The following is a 17,795-nucleotide window of genomic DNA, read 5'->3' on the forward strand; positions in this document are numbered from 1 at the left end:
TTGACTATAAGAGGTTTAATTATATTGCATAATATCTATTCTATGGTTTTAGATACAGTATCCAAATGCTTTAATTTGTGGTCTTCAAGATTCGGCCTTGCTTCATAAGTACAAATAGTAACACCATGCCTATGTCCTGGTGTCCATTCGCCTTTTAATCCGATATAGTATATTTTCGTATTTTCTGCACCAAAGTTGTTGGGAAAATGCATAGTCAAATGTGATACAGATGAGAATGTGACAATTCTGAAAAAACAAAATTATTCTATTTTTAAAACATAACTAATTCTAGAACACTTACCACAAACAGTATAAGTATAATGACCATGTTGGATATGGCAATTACATACTTTATTTTATTAATAATTTTATTTTAATTCAGCCAAAAACTGTTGGAAACAATATTAAGTTAAGGAGTGGTCAAAATTACAGAAACTTTAATTTATAAAAGGTAAACAAGGTTTTATTGCTTTCCATTACCAGACCATACCATATTTTTTACATGAGTTGCATAAGATTAAATCAAGGACAAATTCAGAGCTTATTACTTTTAGGGTTAATGTTTTTAATAATAGTTTTTTGACTTAAGACACCTAAAAGTTTATTAATTCGACAAGGATTATAAACTTATATACATAATTTTATCATGCCTTTTCTCTAATCTAATTCCTTTACTTAAAAAAGAAACCAACTTTTTCTAATATTATTGTAATAAGTACTTAAGTATAAAAGATCATACTCACTTTGGACTGTACTCAACAATGCCTTCACTGTCCTTTTGCAGGTCAAACACTTGATCAGGTTCCAAAGTAACATCATCAAATGTCATATTGGGTTTGTTTTTGAAGCTAAAAAAAATATTAGAAGTAACATAATTTTAACATCTTTAAAGAAATTTTAATTCAAAAAGGAAACTCAGTTCACTTTTTTAATTATGGCTTTAATCATTGTCTTACAGCCTTAATTTAGAAGGGTGTGCTTCAGTTTCCTCTGAAGCTATTCTTATGCCTTTTAGTTTGACATTGCCTGTGAAGGGAATATTAAACAATAACTCCTCATCAGCATCACTTTCGACATACTGAAAAAGGGTTGATGTATATTAATTATATGTAAGTTGAAAATCTTATTTGTTTTAGAGAATGCTATTCCATATACCAAACAAAAACAAACTCATGATAAATCATATTCTAAGCATGTTACTGTCTCGGAGATAATTTACAAACTTACATGTATTCTATCTAGACGATTATTCCATGGCTTAAATACTGTTTTTCCAGCTCCATCAACACTTTCATTGAGGCATTGCAGATTTTCTTTATCTATTTTTTCAAAAAGATTATATTGCAGACCTAGCTCATCTGAACTTCCGTGGTCATGATCATGTCCATGGCAATGACTATGAGGCATGACAATCAAAATTTACTCTCGCTTCGACTAAAAATAAATAAATATATACACATCTTTGTTATGGAATATATCGTGCATCCATTGATCTTAACACCCTACTTTGTTTTTAACGGTCCCAAAAAATGATGATTCAGCGATTTATGAAATAAATTAGTAAAAATCAATTCAAACAAACCATAAATACTATTTGGACTATGAGTATTTTCTACAATTTTAATTAAAACAGAAATATTTTGATTTAAACTTTTGGTAGGCTCAACTTCACCCAACTCAACCAGGCTCGACTTCAATAAATTTCAATTTTAGCACTTGCAAGTTGCAGTCTGAATAACTAACAGTGAAAACTATTGAAAAAACAGAATTCAATTAAATGATTTTGACAACTTTGACATTTCAACACCGACATATTCTTATCATTAAAAAAATCTTACCTTGATTCTTGGCATTAAATTCGTATGTCCTATTCTATCCTATTGCCTATGCTTAGGCATTAAAGTGCTTGGCATTAAAGTCTTACACCTAGCCCATTGTGTTATCTCGATATCTTATTGACTGAATAGTGAATATACTGTTAACATTTTTTCATACTGATAAATGCTACAAATCAAATATATATTACCAAAATTTACTTTTCAATTTCAATATTACTTTCGAAAACTATAACAAAAGTTATTTAGTTAAGTACATATTTCACAAAGTCAATTTTATCTATCATGACTACTGCTTGTTTTAAAACATAAATCGTTTCCTAACTTTGCAAGTTTCGTAATATTGCGGTGATTATGACTTTTATAATTATAATTGTCTAATTGTGAAGCGTAGCTTTTGATATAACATTTTTTAAACATAAATCTTATCATAGTAAAATTGTACAAGATCTTATTACTTCTAATATATAAATTTTTCGAAGTACTAACATTTCTGTTAGTAAAATTTATTTCTGGTATTTGAAAAGGATATATATTTTTAAGTTTTCCAAAATAAAGGTTTTATTTAATTAATGATATGCGACTTAGTACAAAAAAATGGTAATAATCATTTAAACATTGTAGCAACTGACAACATTCAGTCTATGGTGATTAACGTTGTCAATGTCGAAACTTGATTAAATTTGATTCTTGTGATTTCGAGTTCGACTAGCTTTGTGCAGCTCTGTACCAACTTGTAATCTATCTTATAGATAACGTTATTAATGTCAAATGTTTTTTACTGTGTAAAAAATAAAAAGTTAAATATGTCGTTGTTAACTAATTTCAGTATTACTTTCTTTATTGTTAGTTTATTGATATGTTTCATTACTTGCGCTGACAATAATGTTGCTAATGAAAATGAACCCGAAAGTATTACAAAAATAGGACAAGGGGTCGGTCATGTTATGAATATTAATTACTGGTTTGTATAAATGAGACATACATAATAATTACATTAGTTAAGAACAAATTAGATTATAAATTTAAGATACCTATTAACCTTTGTTATACCGTTTTAGTTACTCATGTGGATACAGAAAAGTTTTTGAAGACTATGCAGGAATAATACAACAAAAATATCCAGAAATTTCTGTTATTGGTGCAAATTATGACCCTCCAGGCATTAACATGTATCTGTCTAGATTGATTGTAAGTAGTTCTGCTTTGTGTAGATTGCATAAATTTAAGAGAATTAAAATAAATTATATTTTTTTTACGTAAGTGCTAATAATAATCTATTAAAACAAGACATCATTTATAAATAGTTTTTAGAAGTAAAATAAGAATAATTTAATTTTAATTGTATGGACAACTACTTTATCTGATTGAACATTAAATGGAAGTGGTTTCTTAAAATAACAATACCTCTTTTAAATATCAATCTTAATAGGATGGGATAGTATGTTGTTAATATTCAATTTTGAAGCAAAGAAAGGAATAAAAATTCTTATCATCTGTTGATAAAATTGTGTAGAACTACTTTAATAAAATCTTTGTAAACACATGATCTTTTATGTTGAAATTAATTTAATCTTATTACAGGGTTTTGGCAAAATGATTTTAATCATGTGCATCTTGAGTGGTGTTAATATTTTTGCCTGGTTAAACAAACCACAACCGGCCTGGTGGAATTGGTGCCTTGAGAACAAGTTATATGCTTGTATGATGATGTTTTTCTTGGCCAACATGATTGAAGGTCAACTAGTGTCGTCGGGTGCATTTGAAATATCTCTTAACAATATCCCCCTATGGTCTAAATTAGAAACTGGAAGAATTCCACAACCACCCGAACTATTTCAAATTATTGATAACACATTACAATTCTCAAAAATGGATATGAGTAATAACTTTGCAATAAATTAATATTAAAAAAAAATATGCTTTATGTTCTGTGGCATTTTTTTAGATGTACATAAAACTATATCTGTATAACTTTAAGAACATTAGTAAAAAAAAATTTTTTTTTAAACAGCATATTCTCTATATTTCAAATAAAAACTGTTGCAGCTGGCCATAGTTCAAAATAAAGTAATATAACATGTATTGTGTATATATTATTTGAATTATGTAAATAAAAACTGAATGTTTTGTTGACCTTAATTTGAATTGAAATTAATTCTCTTACTCTACTAGGAAAATACAAAGACATAATTATACAAACAGATGTCAGTAACTCGAGAAATTTAATTTAAATTGACTTGTTACTTCGAGGGTATACCAAATTTCTTAAATATGGATAAAAATTATTCTTCAGAACTTAAAAATTGTTTCAGAAGCTATGTTGGTTTTAAAATATGTTGTTTTTAGCTCATAATTTTTATGCACAAATCAACAATATTCTTAAAAGAAAAGGACGGGATTAGAAGTGATGGTGTCGAATTACATTTTATTATGGATAAAAAAATATGTTTACGCATTAATAAAACATGTATTATGATCTGTTTGAAGTGTGTTTCATAAGCACAAAAACCCATAGATAAGCCACAAAATGTTATAACAACATTTTTATTTACAAATATTCGTCGTAATAATTATTTCAGTGTCATAGATGACGCTCAGATGACAACTATTAAATTAATTTTATTATGCGAGTTGAGTGTGACACATTGGGCAGGCGTGTCGCAGGACGAGCTCGTGTTGTTGGGCTTGAGATTCACACCGATTACACGACCACGTGGTGTGAGATATCAATGGGCGACCAGATACGACGCAACCCGGGAACGAGCTCGAACATCCAGGACACGATGACACCCTGTGTACAAGTGAACATAATAATGTTACAAATGACCTCTGTACAGATTATATAATATGAAAAGTAAAAACTTATTTAAAAGCGAAAAGTTGAGTTCAGCATAGATTATAAACATTATATAGTTATCTATCAAGTGTTCTTGATATGATTAAACGGGAAGAATCTCTTGTTACCAAAAAGAATAGTTATATTTTGTTAAATATTAGCCCTATCCTTAAGCCCGTACTTTCAGTATCAAATCTATCAGGTTGTGTTATTATACATTTTTTAATTCAAAGTGAAAGGTGTATTTTTTCAAATATTTTTGTTTTACATAGATAATCGGTATTTAATTAATCCAGCGGTCATTCAACTACATTGTTAGTACCTACTGTTTAACAAACTGATTTAAAGCAATTAGTTGATAATTAGTGGCAATGAAATCATATTATAATTTTCTTTAAATTAAAACACTTCCCTATCGCTTAAAATGGTTTAGAAATGTATAGTTTTAATGTATTTTAAATTTTAATGTTATTTAGGTTACATTTATTTGAGTTCACACCATCCTGATAACAACGCTTCGTATGCAAATATCAGGACGAATCTCAGTAAACAATCTTTATCATGGCTCTTGACAACATAAAAAAATTATATTGAAGTGTATGTTTAAATTTCGAATTAAGAGCTTTTGTTCATTCATATTATAATATATGAGTATGAAAGTATACGGGTACGATATCTTAAAAATACTTTTTTTATTGTTTATCCATTTGTTTCGACTAATCTCCTGAACATCGAATCTGAAGATAATTTCACGTGCAGGTAGGTCGGGTCTTAGGGAGTAACTTAGGCAAATTTTTACTCGATTTCTTTAATGGAAGGAAATTCTCAATTCGACTTCAAGTTTGTTACGCTATTAGACCTTAAATTATGCCGATATCAGTGATTATTGTTTAACGAAAACTTATACCTGATTATGATAACGCTTTATGATGTTTTAAAATGTCGTCAAAGCCGCAGGCAACAACTAGTTCTAAGAATGTTTACGTAATAATACCTCTGTTAACATGTTTTCGTCGTGAAGCTTAGATAAAGTATAACATATAAATATACAGTTATCAAGTTTGTGCTATCTATATTGTTATAATGACCATATATACACGAAACATTTTCTCTCTCTATCCTTTTCATCTTCATAATTATAAGATTCCTACAAATCACTTATTTCAGTGCTAGGATAAACAAATTGCTTCGGAGTAACAAAACTTACCAATCCGGTATATTCATCTGACAATGAGGGCATTCTATTTTGTTGGACTTGGCATCCTTCGGTTTACATCTGCTGAATATTTCAATGGCGATTGTCTCGAATACCTCTGGCTATAAATATAAAGTATTAATTAATAAATTTCCTTATTCATTACGTCCTAATAATCTGCCATACCTACGTCTAATGCTTCAAGCTTTATCAACGCTTTTGAGCAAAGGTCGAAAGCCCTCGCTTGTAGTGCTATGGCTGCAATTGTACACCAGGCCTGTTGATATAAAATGAACAGTTTAAATTATTGTTTCATATAAATAATTCTTAGTCATTGTTAAAGCTATTGAACTGATATATTTATTGCGTATAAATGAAATCATAAAAATATGTAAAAACATAGCATTACTATATATTATTTATTAGACTAGAAACATAGATATGTTTTAACTTAATCACGAAACTTAGCTGACGTTTACACATCTCATGATTAGATGATTGTAAAATGAAATAATGGCAGTTAATTTGAAGGTAGACGGAGAATGTTAGTAAAGACACTGTACTGGCCTGTAAGTGCTGTGTTTCGTGTAGTGCTGGCAGGACGTCCATTAGACGGGCGGCGAGGCGTAGGGCAGCGGGTCCTCCGCCCCCCGCAGCCGACGCCGCGGCACAGAACCAGTGCTGTGCTCGAGCTGCACGCCAGCACGAACCAGCCTCACGACTCTTACCACCGTCTGCATATTTAACACAAGTAACCATAGCTTGATTACATTGGATCCTAACAACTATGGAAATTTTTAGGAAATGTCGCGCCGGCTTAATATGGCATAAACGAACGAATCGAATATTCTAGAATGTTCTCGACATCCAACGGGCAGCGCCATCTCGTGACGAATGGGCGAACTGTTAGCTTAACGTTTACTAGAATATTCCTATTGTCCACATATTTGTAAACAAGATTATTATATGATTCGTTTTAATAATTCCCTATATAATTACCGACTGCGTGTTGACTGTACAGATGTCCCGCTAGGACATATAGCTTCTTGATCCGCAACGGTGAAGTCGCTTTAGCCGCTTCCGCATTCGCCATCTGACACGTTTTGAATTATTAGATACTAATAAAGTTACCTTATAAGATAAATAATAATTAAGATTTACTTGAAACGCCATAGCCGCTGCCTGCAGTGTGCGTCCGGATTCTTTTAACTGCGCTATAGCTTGTATGGAAGGCTCTTGAATGCTGTCTATTTTTTTGTCGACGCCGGATCTATTTTCCTATATATAGGATTTATTAACCGCTTATTATTTTATTATTTATTTATGGATAACTATTTTCATTTCGCAAAAATATACTCGTTCCACCTTAGCGTGTCTCGGGCTTCCTGATATTAGTTTTGACAGGGATTCATTGTCTTCCAACGCCATGTAACATTTCTTGAGGCCGTCTATGTTGTTTGACATATTGTAATATTCAATAGCGCTTGTCCTTACATGAAAAGTTAAAAATTACAATGCTGATTTATCTTATGGATACAGATAAGATAAATACAGTGACACCCGGCTAATGAGACCGTAACACTTGCAGATTTGTCTCACTTATAATTATATAGTTATTTCACTTAACCAGTGTCTCAAATATGCTTCATTCAACAGACTCCATTAATTGAAGCCAGAGAATGGGTTGTTTCAGTTGTAAAGCTGCTATTAATGATCAAAATGCAGTTTTTTAGACATATGAATGTCCTACACAAAAAAGTAAACATAACATATCAATAATAAAATTCAAATTTTACAAATACACTTACTTATGGTACAGCAAGATTGAAACTGAAGATCTTTGATACTTACAACCACTTGCTTAGTTAACAAGACATATACGGATGGAATGAGAATAAGTAACTAACAAAACAATGTAACAAGTCACGGAGGTCAATGCATATAAAATTCACAATGACTAAGTTACAGAGGAAACTGTCATGATAAATCAAGAAGAACGAATCCCAGATATAGAGGTTTCCTTCATTCTGACCTGACCTGACTCCTGGGCATGAGTTCCAGTTATGAAGCCCTCTCACTTATCCAGGTCCCACTTAACTAAGTATCAATGTAAATCGTTATATATGAAGAATTATCCCATATACATATATTGATATTATTTCCTTAAAATTAATCAGTAATTTTCTATGACTTCATATGTATAGTACAAACCAGTTTTGTCTGTCGATATAATAATCGCCAATGTTACTGTAAGCTTGTTTAACTTGAGCCTCCGTCGTTGTGACTGACATCTTTAGGAGCTCCACCACACGGAACCAATGTCCCAAACGCTTTCGTAAAGCGATAGCCAGATCACTGAAACGTACAAACAAAATTTTCAAACTCCACTAATTTTGATCTAGATTTCTTCGTAATCATATAATCACTACCCTACAAAATACAACAAACAAAAGTACAAATAGCCAATCATTATAACATAGTATTCTTTGTTAGTTTTTCTATATATGAGGTGTTTGTTATCACTACAATATAATATTAATCTGACCGCCTGTCTTCATCGTGGTATATCTGTTCAGCGGCATCGAAGTCTTTGAAGTATGCCAGTATGTCCGCCTTCTTGAGAGCCGCGGAGTGTAGACCGTTGAGTCGCCTGACTGCTCTCACCCCGGCGTAGTCGTTTCGTCTAACGAACGCAGCCTCCGCAGTCTCCAAAGACGACGTATCCAACTTCTTCAATGCAGCCTCAGCTAATAGTAACCTGATGTTATTTTATAATAATTATAGTATAATGTCAGTGATTAACCTAGATCATGCAAAATAATTTATATATCGATATCACATCAAATCTTGCACGTGCTGATTATTTAATTCTATATCAGGTATGCGTTAATGTTATGTAACATATATTTCAATATTGTCTTATTGTTCAATATAATAATAGTATTATTATGTGTATAAGAATTGAATTGATAAATCACATTGTAAACAAAATGCAGTATGAAACCCCGGAGTTGAATTGTTATTAATGGTACTGGACAAGATGACTTAAGTTGAATTTGAAAGTTGATAGGAATAGAAACATTTTCAAACGTTTGATTGATATAGTTTGCTTGCTAGGTAATCGAGAATTAGCTTTCCGCGGTCACGACGAATCCATTTCATCATTAAATAAAGGCGATTTTCATCAGCTTGTTGATTTGTTAGCTAAATATGATGGAAATATGGCGTCACATTCACAGTCAACATTGACTAGCTAATTCACGGAGTTATCAAATAGAACTCGAAATGATTTTATTTTATATAAATGTATATACGTAATGTATATACGTCGAGATAAAAAAAAAATAAGCGGAACCGATTTTGTCGCTATTGTGGTCGTTGAAACTCAAGATGTTAGTGGGTATGAACAGCTCGTAATCGTTTTAAGGTACTTTCGTGGCTCAGACTTCAGAGGTAGTTGATAGATTCATAAAATATATAGATGTTAGTTCTGATCGGACTGCTGTAACTTTATGCGCGAATATTATCAATGTTTTAGAGGAATTTAATTGTTTAAATAAATTAGTTGCTCAAGCTTATGATGGGGCCACTGTTTAATATTCCGAGATTAATGGAGTTCAGTGCTTATTAAAACAAAAACGCCCACGTGCGTCGTATGTTTGGTGTTCAGCCCTTGTACTAACTCTTATTCTTTCAACATCTTTTGAAAGAGTTTCTGAGACCAAACACTTTTTTTGTATAGTACGGGCAGTAGCAAATTCTTTTCATGATAATACGAAAAGAACCGCGCAATATAATGAATATACTCAAACGTAATAGTTTACGTTTGAGTATATTCGTTATAAAGGAAAACGGGGTAGTCCCCGTGCTTCCGAAACACGTTGGGTTTATCACTCTGGGACGGTTAATGTCTTTGCGACGCAACTCAATAACTTGATAGGTTTGTTTGAGCATATGCTGGAAAATGATGATAACTGGGATGATGAAACATTAACAAAAGTTTCTTTTCTTTTAAATAATTTAAAAGTAATTGAATTCAATTCTTTACTGCATACATTTTCGGATATATTTTCCGAAACAGACATTCTTTATGATATATTGCAGGAAAAAAAGCTTGTGACATTGTTTGCTGTGCCAGAAAAATTACTGAATTTTAGAGTTTCATGGAACAGTATAGAGATAAGTTTTCCATAAAATATAACTTTATATTAGAATCAAACTGTGACCGACCGGAAAGAAAACGCGGCGTTGACGATGTTCAACAGTATTGCAGACGAGTGTCGTTGTCGCTATAAAAATTTTAAAGACCTTAAGTTTTTCAATTTACTCGCTAAAGAAACTTATGCTTCGTATTGCTATAAATTTCCAGACGAATCGGTCGTCGATCTCCTTAATACTTATGATCATATGTTCAACGCGGATCGGCTCAGGAATAAGCTGCGATGTTTATAAATCAGATGAAATGAAACATTAGGAATATTTGATTTTATTCAAAATTACATACAAATAATTTAACAGCCATATTTCCTGAAGTTTACAAATTAGAAAAATTAATTTTAACGATTCCAGTGAGTAGCGCGTCAACTGAACGATCATTTTATTGCCTAAAAAGAATTCCTACACATTTAAGAAACACACAGGGCCAAAGTAGACTCACAGATTCATCGCTAATAGCAGTTGAAAAAGAACTTATGACTATTTTGAAACGATCCTGTAATTTTTACGAAGACGTTATACAAAATTATTTAATAAAATATAGGAGCGTTGATTTAGTTTATAAACAGTAAGGGATTATTTGTTCATGTGCTCAAAGTAAGCATTCCTAACACCCCATGGACTTTATAAAGGCCACTTTGTATATCATTTAAATGACTTGTTTTACCATCAATCGTTTATTTGAGCATCAATTTATTAATGGTGGCCCCAAACAAACATTAAATGATCCTCATCCTGGCTATGCAGTTGAACTCATTTATTATTAGAAGGTACTGAAATATTGCTGAAAATTGGTAACTTTTTTTTCAATCATATATTCTGCTTACCTTACACCAAATCTATATGCATGCCACTGTTATAAAATGTATGTCTATCTGTAATTTTTAATACGTTGAGCGACAGCACCAATAAAAATAATTATTTTTAAAACTGACAGTATTTATTATTAGTAGACATTTTTTTTCTGGCAACATTAAAGTTAAAATGTTTCAATAGACTCAAAAGAACTCGAATCTAGAGCAGTTAAAATATTTACAAAAAAAGTGTTACCATAGCTTCGGATGAGGGTTATCCTTGATGAAGTCCTCGGCTTCTTTCAATCCCACTTTCTCTATGAGCTGTCTCGTGTCTCTCAACGACTTCACTTCCATCCTGACCACATGCTGCGGCGTACACTTGTCCGTTATGCTATCTAACAGCGCGCAAGTTATTTCTAGATCCTGGAATAGTTATATATACATCAATTTTAATCATATTGTTAATTCTAAAGAGAAAATATTTTTGATAACAATCAGGAGTATATTTCATTTTTTTAGTAATGAGTAATTTGAATCAATAATAAAAACATGAAAATATTCACATAGGATTTATAATCTGTATATTTATAATCTGTATGTTTTGCAAAAAAATCCACTATGTATATATATGGGTAAAAATCCACTATGTATATATATGGGTAAAAATCCACTATGTATATATATGGGTAAAAATCCACTATGTACACTACCGGTCAAAAGTTTGAGACCACTATAAAAAAGTGGAGAAAAAGAAATAAAAGTCAATATTTTTAATACTTTTTGAAAAATAGTTTTTATTTTCATGTTGCTCACAAGATTCAAAATTAAAATTATATTACATGAAGTCTTGAAAAATACTATGTTTGAAAAAATACACAAGTGTTTTATACACATTTTCATCAAAATAGCCTCCTTTACATTTAATGACCTGTTTAACCAACCTTGGCATGCGAGCAATTAATTTAATTATGTTTCTTGCGAGATATTACTCCAGCTTTCTCTAATGCTTTCCACATGGCCTGCTGTGAAGAAGGACATTGTTCCCGGACGTTTCGGTCCAGCTCTTCCCACAAAAGCTCTATAGGGTTAAGATCGGGGCTTTGGGGTGCCATGTCATATTTTTCAACACCTTTTCTGATTGTTTATTGTCTAAATAGCCCCTACATAATTTTGAACTATGCTTAGGATCATTGTCTTGTTGAAAAATAAATCCTTGCCGATTAACCTAAGCCCGGAGGGAATAGCATTTTTCTCCAAAATTTCTTTATACTGCTCCTTTTTCATAATTCCTTTAATTTGCACCAGATTTCCAGTTCCATAGCCTGAGAAGCAACCCCAGATCATAACAGATCCGCCACCATGCTTGACAGTCGGGACTACACACTGTGGCATCATCTTTTCTTCGGCAGAACGTCGAACGAAAATTCTTCTTTTGAACCGAATATTTCAAATTTAGATTCGTCACTCCAAAGTACTTTTTTGAAATCTTCTTCGGTCCAGTCTCGATGGGCTAGGGCCCATTGCATCCGTTTTTTCTTATTCTGCGGTTTTAGAAGAGGTTTTCGAACAGCAACGCGACCAAACAAGTTGGCGTCTCGCAACCGTCTTTTCACTGTAGATACTGACACAGGTTTTTCCCGAGACCTGTTGACTTCAACACGAATTTGTGGGGCCGTTAGGCGTCTATTTCGCTTGCTGGTTACCACAATAAACTTGTCTTCACTAGAAGTAGTAGCTCTTGGTCTTCCGGAGCGCGGACGATCTTGATTACTGCCAGTTTCTTTGTACCGCACAATACTGCGATGAACACAAGTCTTCGATAACTTGAGTTGAGATGCAATCTCACGTTCAGATTTGCCTTCTTTATGGAGAACAACGATGGCAGCTCGCGTTCAATACTAATTTCGCGAACTTTACCCATTTTAGAGACGTCTTCACTGTAGGAACAACGAAATCAGATTACCTGCAGATATTCGTAGATAACATGAAAATATGGGGTTAAAATAAAATTCTAAAATATTTTAAGAATTTAAAACAATCGCATTGTAAGTTAAAGTAAAATAAAATAATTGTCAGTTGCTGCAACGAGGTAATAATTTTTTTGACAGGCAATTATCATCGGACTCTTCCTGGGCTCACATTGAGGTTTGGAAACAATGGTTGTTTATTGCCTTTTTCTTATCTTAAATACAAAAGAATAAGCTTTTAGGTGATCTTTATAAACAATAGAATATGCAGGTGTGCAGATTACTTTTTATCACCAATGTTTTGAAAATATTTACTAATAACAAAAGTTCTTTATTAGTGGTCTCAAACTTTTGACCGGCAGTGTATATATATGGGTAAAAATCCACTATGTATATATATAGGGTAAAAATCCACTATGTATATATATGGGTAAAAATCCACTATGTATATATATGGGTAAAAATCCACTATGTATAGTGTATGGGTAAAACTGATTAATATTAGAGAGGGTTGTTTGACCTTGAAGTCACAGAGGTAACCGTTAGCTGTTAGAGGTTCCTCGGGCTGGCCGTCTCTCAGTACATATATACGATTCTTCTCCGCCAGCGCCAAGAGGGATGAGTTATCTGAAGCCCAGCGCGCGGCCCACGCCTCCCTAGTACGAATGGAGGACCACAATCGATTAATAATTAGTCGATTTGAAGCTTTATTCTAATCGATATCAATACATATCATAAAACAAATCCCTCGCCATGTCTGTCTGTCTGTCTGTTCGCGATAAACGGAAAAACTACTGCACCGATTATCAAACAGTTATCACCACTCGATAGAGTGATTATCGAGGAAGGTTTTAGTATATAATTTGTTAAGTTTTTGTATTTATTTGTATGTACGTTAACGGTATTTGTTGAAGATGTCGGGAAAAGACAGTCTACAGAAAAGTCCACGGTGACATTTGTCTATACCTAAAGGAGAACATACTATATCCATTTCACAACTTTTAAAAACTGACATTCCTAAAGCGTTTATTGGAAAGCTATTTACATGAATACGATATTAAGTCTTATCAAAATAAATTACTTCGTTTTCAAGCCTACATCAATATCAGTAAATTACTCTGTAATCACTTAAATCGGGCGTACCATTTGAAAGTTATCAATACATAAGTTTAATAATACTCAAAATTAAATAGGCCATTTTATATTTTTTGTAAAAATCCCGTGCGTAGCCGGGGCTGGTATCTAGTTGAGTATAAAATTGTATAAAATATATTTAACATATTAAATGACAATTATATTGTATCCGTTTTCACATTAAACATATTATATCATTATTTAAGGACAGTCTTACCTTCGTACCGCTTGTCCAACACTGACGTTATGTGCCATTTCCGTCTCAAGAATGAAAAGGGAACCAGGCTGGTCGATTACGAAAAATTTACTGAAAAAAAATAGCTATAATTATTTATTAATTATATATTAATTAAGGCGACGACAGTATGTTATTTTCTAACCTTGAATTTGAGTTAAGGCCAAGCTTGTAAGGTTTCGTATTCATATTGATGGATGTAATTTTCTTGAAGTTCAACATAGAGAACAATAGAATCGTGCCTGAGTCTCTTCCTATAAGTAAATGTGTGTCTGAACATGAGATACAACATATCGTATCATCGTGGAAGCCAGCCTCACTTTTTGTGACAGGACTACCGTCAGCATAGAAAACTTGCTCAGTTATACCTATAATATAATAAATTTAAAAATTTTTTTACTTATATACATACCATTTATATCTACTCAGATTACAAGAAGGAGATGGAAATATACATGTCTAACAGTATTTATTCATAATATTATAAATTATTTCACTTTTGGCTACTTTTAGTAAAATTCATTTTAATAAAATAAAATTCATTCATTCAAATAATTTCACTAGCACCATCTAGTACACTTACAGTTCCAATTTGTTAAAATTTTAAAGATTTTTTATAACTTACCTAATTTTTTTTTTTCAACAAAAACTAAATATTATGTTTATAAAAAAAAATCATATGCCTTATATATTTGCATAATAACTCACGCGGTCTTGAAGGTATTGAAAACTTCCATATCATGAAGGATTCTTTGGAGGCTGCAACGGCTATCGCTTTGCTATTAATTGTGACAAAAGATATCGGCATAGTAATTGCTTTGGCTGGAATACAACAAAAATTATATATTATTTCAAATATATATATATACTTTTCTTAGTTAAATGAAGCGTCTTACCATCACACTGGATCCCTTGTTGGTTGGATATGATAAGGGCAGTCAAAGTTGCTATAATGCAGTACTCGTCGACGCCATACATGTCCACTACGTCGGGAATGTGGTTTACCCATGACTGTAATAAATTATATAGCATACAGAAAATGAATATTATATGATCCGAAATTATCTATCTAGATGGCCCAACTAAGGTATTAAGTAGTCAACTAAAACCTTAATGCCAGGATTGACAAACATGTTACAGTAGCTATACCTGATGAGTGAGAGTATCCCAAAATGTGACAGTATCAGTTCCGGAGACGTATGCCAGCGTGTTCCCATAGAAGGCGTACTTGTGGTCCGGCTTGACGTTCGCGAAGTATATGAAACTATCTATAGTGACGGCCAGGCGGAGTGAGCGCTGCTCCCAGCAGAGGGACTGCATGCAGCCGCCGGACACGCGCAGCGACCGGATATGCTGAGATAAGAATGTGGAAGAGATTAAAGGTCCATATATGATCAAAGCTTCAAAAACAAAGATAAAGATAAATGTTTCATTCATATCATCATCATTCATTCATATAGTCATCTAGATCATCTGTGATTTACTGTTCTTTTTTTCAGGACAGGCAGACTAAGATCCACATTCTTCAGGGCGATATGTACCTACTTCAAGAAGATTTATATAATAATACATGTCACTCGATGCAAAACAATTATGACAGGTGAATGATTAAAATAGAAGTATAAATGTTATTTCCAAAGTAGTTTAAAATAGAAAAAAAACTCAAATTTAATCTTATTTTCATAATACAAGATAAACATCTAACTGAATACATTTCGACTTTCCAGTAGACTACAATGAAAGAAATTTATAACAGCCATTCATGCTGACATACCTCTCCATATGCACTAAAGAACTGTACAACATTGGCTTGATCTTGAGTTTTTCCGGCCACACCTAATATGGTTCCATTGTGATTCCAGTGACCGTCTATTATTGTCATGTTTGTATCAACCACTACACTCTCTGTAAACACATTGTTAATATAAACAGATTATTGATTTATAATTTTCAAAATTAAAATAAAGACATGGATTTAATTTCTCTTCCATGCATTATTAAAATATATATTTAAAAAAAATGAAAAACATGAAAATTATACACAATTCATATATATGTATTTTTTTAAATATATGTAATATAATTACCTTCTTCAGTGATATTTTTCATAAGAAGCATCAGTCCATTTTTGTAACATATAACTAAAACTGGTCTATTGGCTGGTGCTCTTCCGGAATACCAGTCCATACAGATTACATCAGTTGATCCTGACACTTCATTATTTCCTACTGGCATCTGTGCAGTTAAATTTTAACTTTAACATCAGGACAATAAAGTTTATAACATTCAACTAAATGAATTCTACCATAAAATTTCCTTGATCATCATATAAATGAAGTTCTCCATTGGAAAGGGCAAAAAGTAGTAATGAGTTATCTGGGGACCATTGGACAGCTTTAAGACCTGGACCCTTTATATCCTTGCCCCAAACTCGTGACCCATCTACTGAACCCACAATTACTGCACCTGCGAAATTATTGAAACAAAATTAATCATACTTATTGTGTCTAGAAATGTCTGGTTTGTTATAATTCAAAGATTCCCATAACCTTGTAATTATCATAAAATATCTCTTTATTCAATATCAAATCAAATTGACAATCTTACCATCTTCATAAGCTATACAAATTTTCTGTCCATCAGAACCCCATGCCATCCCTGATACTGTAGACTTATTTCTATTATTTATCATTTCCTCATACCATGATCCCTAAATTATATGGAAATAACAATTATAGTGCCAATGAAAAGACAATAGACGTAAATAAAAACTCTAAAACCTTATATAACATCCACACTATGATAACTCCATGTTCATCGCTGGTCGTCAACTTTTGAAATACCTCATTCCAGATCGCACAACAAACTCTTCCTGTGTGACCTTCTAAGCTGAGATTCATAGAGAGGTTACCACTTCCACCTAAACAAAATTATTTTTCATTTTATACACTCATCTTTATAATAGTAATTGAAAATTATTTTACATGATGTTATATGTAACAAGCTGGGGCTAACCTGACTCTAATTTTAAAACTTTTAGCATTCCATCCTCTCCTCCAACAGCTATATATCCCGATGAATGATTCCATGCCAGGCAAGAAACATTTGATTGTTTTGGAATAGCAATCTATAATGTAAAGAATATAAACCTAATTAGATTTTTTAATGTCGTAAGAGAGTCATTATTCTTGAAATATTATTTTTACTTAAGGAAATATAATTTCATTTGCTAACCGAATTATTCAAATTAATTAAACATAACTAAGTACTATTTTAAGTACTATTATACTAGATATATATGGTATAATACTATCAGTTTTTGTATGATAGGATGTTTTTTAATTGTTATATATGTAAAATATACCTTTTTACTCATATATATAAACATTCTTGTTTAATTTATTATTTAAAGTTATTAATTAATGTTCTAGCTCTAAAATCGAGCTTTTGATAAGTCAAGCTTTTCCAATGTGACATCAGTAGCTTCTGTTTACAATAACTTTACCACCGTTGCCTGGTTACCAAATTTACTTGCCACTGCATATTAAGGAATTTAAAAAACTTTTTTTTTATATAAT

General features: G+C 32.1%; 3 protein-coding genes across 4 annotated transcripts; 1 reads left to right on the top strand and 2 right to left on the bottom strand.

The window, feature by feature from the left end:
* LOC133318727 (PITH domain-containing protein CG6153-like) lies at window positions 1–1,783 on the bottom strand. 2 transcript variants are annotated; one of them, XM_061522728.1, is made up of 5 exons: window positions 1,583–1,783; window positions 1,228–1,434; window positions 957–1,078; window positions 744–848; window positions 1–246 (listed from the first exon to the last, which is right to left on the bottom strand). In XM_061522728.1, exons 2-5 carry the CDS (start codon window positions 1,405–1,407, stop codon window positions 36–38), a joined length of 618 nt encoding a protein of 205 aa, XP_061378712.1. In that variant the 5' UTR covers window positions 1,408–1,434; window positions 1,583–1,783; the 3' UTR covers window positions 1–35. The 2 variants fall into 2 exon arrangements, with proteins under 2 accessions (XP_061378712.1, XP_061378714.1); XM_061522730.1 differs by having other exon boundaries at window positions 1,507–1,783.
* A 729-nt stretch (window positions 1,784–2,512) lies between these two features.
* Window positions 2,513–3,977, top strand: LOC133319965 (thioredoxin reductase-like selenoprotein T homolog CG3887). Its single transcript, XM_061526393.1, has 3 exons — window positions 2,513–2,799; window positions 2,897–3,026; window positions 3,420–3,977. The coding sequence occupies exons 1-3, from the start codon at window positions 2,600–2,602 to the stop codon at window positions 3,738–3,740; spliced, it is 651 nt and encodes a 216-aa protein (XP_061382377.1). The 5' UTR covers window positions 2,513–2,599; the 3' UTR covers window positions 3,741–3,977.
* On the bottom strand, window positions 3,485–17,692 carry LOC133319932 (WD repeat-containing protein 35-like). Its single transcript, XM_061526305.1, has 23 exons — window positions 17,582–17,692; window positions 17,233–17,344; window positions 16,998–17,137; window positions 16,825–16,927; window positions 16,523–16,683; window positions 16,305–16,452; window positions 15,992–16,122; window positions 15,367–15,570; window positions 15,114–15,228; window positions 14,926–15,039; window positions 14,363–14,585; window positions 14,200–14,289; window positions 13,369–13,504; window positions 11,135–11,304; window positions 8,415–8,627; window positions 8,081–8,224; window positions 7,235–7,358; window positions 7,031–7,147; window positions 6,869–6,962; window positions 6,437–6,603; window positions 6,060–6,146; window positions 5,882–5,991; window positions 3,485–4,629 (listed from the first exon to the last, which is right to left on the bottom strand). Exons 1-23 carry the CDS (start codon window positions 17,603–17,605, stop codon window positions 4,461–4,463), a joined length of 3,096 nt encoding a protein of 1,031 aa, XP_061382289.1. The 5' UTR covers window positions 17,606–17,692; the 3' UTR covers window positions 3,485–4,460.
* Window positions 17,693–17,795: the final 103 nt, after the last annotated feature.

This window comes from Danaus plexippus, chromosome 2 (genome assembly GCF_018135715.1).
Source record: "Danaus plexippus chromosome 2, MEX_DaPlex, whole genome shotgun sequence".
Lineage (NCBI taxonomy): Eukaryota > Metazoa > Arthropoda > Insecta > Lepidoptera > Nymphalidae > Danaus > Danaus plexippus.